The sequence below is a fragment of the Perca fluviatilis genome, chromosome 5, assembly GCF_010015445.1.
Source record: "Perca fluviatilis chromosome 5, GENO_Pfluv_1.0, whole genome shotgun sequence".
Lineage (NCBI taxonomy): Eukaryota > Metazoa > Chordata > Actinopteri > Perciformes > Percidae > Perca > Perca fluviatilis.
The window spans coordinates 16,571,379-16,577,378 of NC_053116.1; the positions used below are offsets into that span (position 1 = coordinate 16,571,379).

The 6,000-nt window shown below is 41.2% G+C and overlaps 1 protein-coding gene across 9 annotated transcripts in view; it reads right to left on the reverse strand.

Moving 5' to 3' along the window:
• tmcc1a (transmembrane and coiled-coil domain family 1a) overlaps window positions 1-5,708 on the reverse strand; it is a 48,569-nt gene extending 42,861 nt beyond the window's left edge. For 4 of the 9 annotated variants that reach the window (XM_039799895.1, XM_039799894.1, XM_039799893.1 and 1 more), the window contains exons 1-2: window positions 5,417-5,541; window positions 4,285-4,368 (exon numbers count right to left, since the gene is read on the reverse strand). In XM_039799895.1, coding sequence (XP_039655829.1) covers window positions 4,285-4,368; window positions 5,417-5,527 — 195 coding nt within the window. In that variant the 5' untranslated portion in view covers window positions 5,528-5,541. Of the gene's footprint in view, window positions 1-4,284; window positions 4,524-4,610; window positions 5,542-5,690 lie in introns of those variants that run through there. The other 5 variants (XM_039799892.1, XM_039799897.1, XM_039799891.1 and 2 more) reach the window with 5 other exon arrangements.
• Between the last annotated feature and the right edge of the window lie 292 nt (window positions 5,709-6,000).

Consider the following 6,000-nt stretch of genomic DNA (forward strand, 5'->3'; position numbering starts at 1 on the left):
CTCAGTGCAGAACTAATTTGTCTTAGCTGATGGAGTGGTGGTATTGAGGATCTCATTTTGTTGCTGTTTATTAGTAAGACAGATGTTCTCAATGGGGTTTTTTAGAGAAATTAGTAGAGTATGTATGTATGTTTAGAGTATATAATGCATTTTAATCCCTGCAAAGTGGCCTTTACTTACACTAAACTGACAGGTGTTTAACAGTGGCCAGGCCAACTTGGCCAACGTAGCTCATATTCCACCAGCTCTGGCAAGGCATCATCAACTGTCAACAGGCTGGAAACCACCGACACACCAGCTGAAATCTCATACCAGAGATTGTGTTAAAGGCGCAAAACCATAAGGAATGGGAAAGGGAATGCATGTCAGCGTCAACACATACTTTGTGCGACTGAAGAGAGAAACCTGCCAAGCTCACAGGTCAAAGGGCATCTGGCTCCTTGTGGTGCCAGCAGGTGAGAACAACTGTACCCAGATATAAATCATTCACATCGTCACATATTTAAATAACTCTTCAGCCAGATCTCTGATCCCAGGTAACCAGACACCTCTACAGCCCAATAGGGGGGATTTGTGGGGATCAGCACATCCAAGCTCTGGTCTTGAAGCTCTTAGGGTTCATTCAGACTAAATGAGGCGGTCCAGCTATTCGCCGCAGGGTTGTGCAGCAGTGGGAGTGTCACTTATATGGCCAATTTGTGTGTTGTCCTGTTGTGTTCTTTAACCCCCCCCAATGTAGCACAAGTAGACTGTATATTTCAAAATGATTGTTATCCATCAGATCGTTTATAAATCTCAACATGTCTGACTGCACTTGAAGGCAGCTTCATTTCACGGAGAAAGAAAAGAGACGAGCGACTGTGCATTGTGCTGGACTTTGCTGCAGGAAACAGTCAGCTGTTACACAAACTCCTGGGCAGTTAAATGCCTGTGTTTCGTTTTTTACCCTCATACTGTTTTAAAATAGAGAGATAGATAGAGGCTACTGTACTGTACTGTACTCTCACACTGCCTCAAAATGGACTGACAAATCTGATCGCCGGTTACTAGACAAATCAGGTGGGTATCTTTCAAACAAACATTTTCTACGTGAACCTATCCTTTAATACTACAATATTTTTAAAGTGAAAACGCTTGTGACGCTGTGTGACCTCTGCTTCTTTTCTGCCTCCATCTTCAAACAGGAAGGGATCAGAGGGAAGCAGGCAGCTTGTTGCCACTAGAAACCACAGCTTTTATAAAGGAATTTCACCTTAATTCTGGAAGTGTGGGTGTCACTCCTACTGGAGAGGATAAACCCAGTCTGTCCACATGAAAAGCACGATGGTACAGCGTTTTACTAGTAAATGTTTCTTGATGGCATTGGCAAAAAAAAAAGATAGGGGGGGAGAAAGAGAGAGAGAGAGAGAGAGAGAGAGAGAGAGAGAGAGAGAGAGAGAGAGTGAGGGTGGGGGGAAGAGTGTTTCCTCTCTGAGATACAACACTTCCTCTTTAGCCACGGCTGACCTTTGGTTGAGAGAACAGTCAAAGCACTGCCTGAATGATGCTGAAATTGTTTAGACTCCAAAGGACTGAAAAAACTAGAATGCCGCCTCACAGTTGTATGCCTCCGCCAACCAGTAATGTTGCAGTTTACGTCTGTGTCTGTCCAGACTCATATAAAATATGCAAGACTTTGCAGGAATTCAATAAAAGGCAAAACGTAGATGCATCACACACATCTTCAACCTGGCAGCACAGAAGATCTATACTTTCACCACAGTTTCAAGGTGGGCACCCAAGATCAGTGTTACTAATTCAGTATCCGACCAAATGTCTGCTCTTCTGTTCCTGAGTATGGCGTAGAATAATGGCCCGAAAAGCATTTTTGTAGAACATTATGATAAGTGAAGATAAGTGAATTTGACCTGGGGTATAAAATGTCATCACGTCAACATTTTATTCTATCAGACATATGTGTAAAATGTTGTCATAATTAGCATATGAAGTGAGGTCACGGTGACCTTAGGCTCCCATTGCCAGACCTACAGTATCTCCACAGCTAGGTCTGGCTACACCGCTTATCTATTCTGGAATCACGACTGTCCTGGGCGGAATTAAGCCCCTGATGCAGCGACGGTCCCCTTGCAAAATAGATAGGGGAGATAGCGGAAGGGGAGGGACATCTGGTGCGCGAGACTGGCTTAATCAGTTCATCCTTGAGTGCAGGTGGACATTTGTGCCAAACTTAAAGACATTTTCCTCCAGGCGTTCCTGAGATATCGCGTTCACGAGTACAGGAGAGATGGACTTAAGTATAGAAAGACATACGGACAACCTGAAAACATAAAGTCTTCAGCCATGGCTTTTGCTGGTAGGAAGGCATTAAAACATATTCAGCATCTGAATCCTTTTGAATCTCTTACTGAACATTTTCACATTATTTGTTTGAAGAAGAAAAAAGGACAATGAAATTAAAAGTATAACCTATTACTTTACATATAGTAAAACCACATAACACTAGATGATAGCTGTCATAAGGTGGTTGTTTCACCTCAATTATGTTAGTATGAAGTAAAAACGGCATTGACAAGATAACTGAGAAATGTTCATTGGGTTCATGTTGAGCATTATCAATAATTGTATATATATTATATATATGCCATTTTTTTGTGTCTAAAAATTTTACAGCCATGTGCCTTCTGTGCTACACACTTTCGTCCAGGTGCCTTCAACAACCAGAAGGACTCTAGTGCAGCAAGACATGATTGCTTCCCAGCTTCCCACTCACAAAAACACTGCCGGAGGATCTGTACCACTGCCAAGAATTTAACCCAGGTCTTTGCTGTATGTCTCTCTACATTAGACAACATGTTTTCATCTGCAGCAGAGGGGACATACTAAGCATAAAACAAGAGAAATGTGTTTGTTTCTGCTCAAAATGTTCTTTACTTATTGAATTATTAAATGGGGCAAAATATTCTGGAACATCAAATAATGCATCAATTCATCCATCTTCCATACCACTTATCCTATTCAGGGGTGCAGGTGGCTGAAGCCTTAGCATGGCATACATGTGGCGAGAAGTCTAGTACATCCTGGACACAGCACAGCATATCACAGGGCTTACATATCCTCATAAACTGACAAACACAGTCACACCCATAGGCAATTTAGAGGTCAATGTATGGCCAATTCACCCAACCTGCATATCTTTGAACTATGGGGAGAAATCGGAGTACCTAGAGGAGATGTAACTTATTTAAACAAACCCTAAAATATCAGAAGCAATTTGCTTATGCAGGAGTTTCATGCTGATTGTAAAAGAAATCAAACTATTATATAGAAATATTACTGGCATGCAGAAAAACTATTTATGCATGACATTGTTATTTCACTTAACGGACTCACTGTGTTATCTTTTATAACCCAACTCTAAATTGTACATTGCCAAATAGACACACATATATTATTATATTTAATGTAAATAATCAAAAGATCACACACAAGTAAAACCACACTATACAGTATCTAACTTCTTCCCTTTTTGCTTCATTTCCTATCAAAACATCTAAAGTCTTTACAACAGAAGTCTCTACCAATATGGGTAATACATGAAATCATCACATGTATACTTTTAACTACAATCTACTTCATGTCATCTTTCTAAACCAGTGTCAGTGTGCAGCTTAGTTGTGAGAAAGTCTGGCTTCATGTACAAACGGCCAATTAATCAGCCCCTGTGACAGTCAGGCTAGCATACAGCAACCTTTGTTAATCTTGTGATCTGGTCTAGGATAAGCACATCTTCACCACATCCGATGCTAAAGTGTTACATGAAGCCGATCTCAAATCAGAGGAGGTGGCAACTCCATCTTTAGGGACCACTGAGTTCTACTTTGTTAACATTGTGCGCGCAAACACTACACATACACAAACACATTTCACTCCTACAAAGACTTTTCAATTCTAAGCTCAGCTCCCAACAGGGAGGGCACAACGTGAGTGCAAGAGAGGAGGAGGAGGAGGAGGAGGAGGAGGAGGAGGAGGAGGAGGAGGGCAGCGTCATCATGGTGGTCTGACTGTCGGAGTGAGACATGAATGGCTGCAGTGCCCTGAAGGGGCAGCCAAGCTCTCTCAGCCACTTAGCATAGTATAATGAACAGATAGTGGGATACATATCCCGGACACTTAAAAAAAAAACTTTATATGTGTATGTATACTGTTCGTACAGGGGAGAGAGAGATGAAAACAGTTAGCACAGTTATCAGAATGGATGAGTTGAGTGAGTGGGTGAAAACAAACCTTCAGTCCATATTCACAATGATGTAGTGGATTTCCTTCATTGCAGAGGAGATAACAACCTGCTACTTCATCAGGCCCACAGGTCTTCGAGAAAGAGAAGAAAAAGTGAGATAGAAAAAAGGCTTCCTTGGCACATTGTAGACTCTGCATCTGCCTGCCTGTGTGTGAGAGTGTGTATGTCTCTCTCTCACTGTCTCCTAGACACTGATAATAATAGGTTGCAGGGGGGAAATGCTCCTCTGTAAAAAATGATAGGCATCAAATGTAATTAATGAAAAATACTAGGCATCAGATGTAATAATGAGGCTGCGGATGTCCATCCTTACCGGGCCATGAAATGTCTTTAGCCCATCAGATTGCATTAGCCAGTTGAGACTGAAATAAACCCTGCTGAGGGTCTATTAGAACGTGTAGGTTGCAACTGGTCCCCTGGCTAATATCATGAGAGACAGACACATTGATATGACAGCATCATAGTAAATAAAATAAAAAGTTTCATGAATTAAATAAATAAACACCTAGCTAATTACAACTTTTAAGTCCATAACAAGCCAGCGAAGTCTTCAAACAAAATCGTATTTCCTGAAACAACGAATTATGTTATGTGCAATGAGACAAACCTGCTGTACACTATAATATTCTACAATTTCATATTTTTGCTGAAATAGGCAGCAAAAATCCCGCATGTGAATGCTATGACACCACAGGAGATGAGATATAACGTGACTGTTACGAAAGATAAGTTGAGTAGCCTAACAACATACTTTACGCTCTACAGAATTAACGTTAAAGTAGCGAACCTTCGTTTATGTTGTGAAAACACGTGAAGCAACGTGTATAACGCTACAAAAAAAAAATCGTTGAAATGTTAGTTCAGTGGCATTCAGTGAGCAGCAGCAGCGTGTTAACCTACCGTATTTTATATACAGTCTGCTGTGTTAACGGACTCGGGTTGACAGTCCCGTTAGTGTGTCATTGCACAGAGCTGCTGTTTCGATGAAAACATCTAACGCTACATCGACATTCTAAACAGATTTTCATCGCGGCACAGAGACGCAGCACACATCACACAGAGGCACAAACTGACGGTAAATCCACGCGAAAACTAACAAAAAATATATTTCACACTTACACGGGTGATAGCAAACTGTTGGAGCTGACACAGACGTTGAGCGAGCAGCACCCCTCCTCCGAGTACCGTCCGCCCCACGGTCCGCTCGTCCGCTCTCAGTTCTGACGTCATGGCGTAGGACGTAACCTAAAGCGAAGTGGCCAATGTTGTGAGAAGCCTCACTCGCGTATTAAAAACAGATAGCTAAACCTCTGGTTTAGACCATAGACTGTAATATACAGTTGAAATGTTAGTTCAGTGGCATTCAGTGAGCAGCAGCAGCGTGTTAACCTACCGTATTTTATATACAGTCTGCTGTGTTAACGGAATAACTGTAATATACAATATACAGTCTATGGTTCAGACATGAAAAAGCCTTTCGTTATGTAGCCTACCACATATGTGTGTTTAGCATTAGGCTACTAAGCAAGCAAAAATTAAAGTCTCAGCTTTTTTTTTTTTTTTTTTATTTGTTGGAAAATTAGATCAGGAAATCATCTGTTAGTAAATGCTTGGATGACATTAAAGGGTTAGGTTAGTTAACGTTTTTTCAACTCAGGCCTTTTATTGATGCTTCCAATTAAGGCTGAACAGTTTGTCGATTG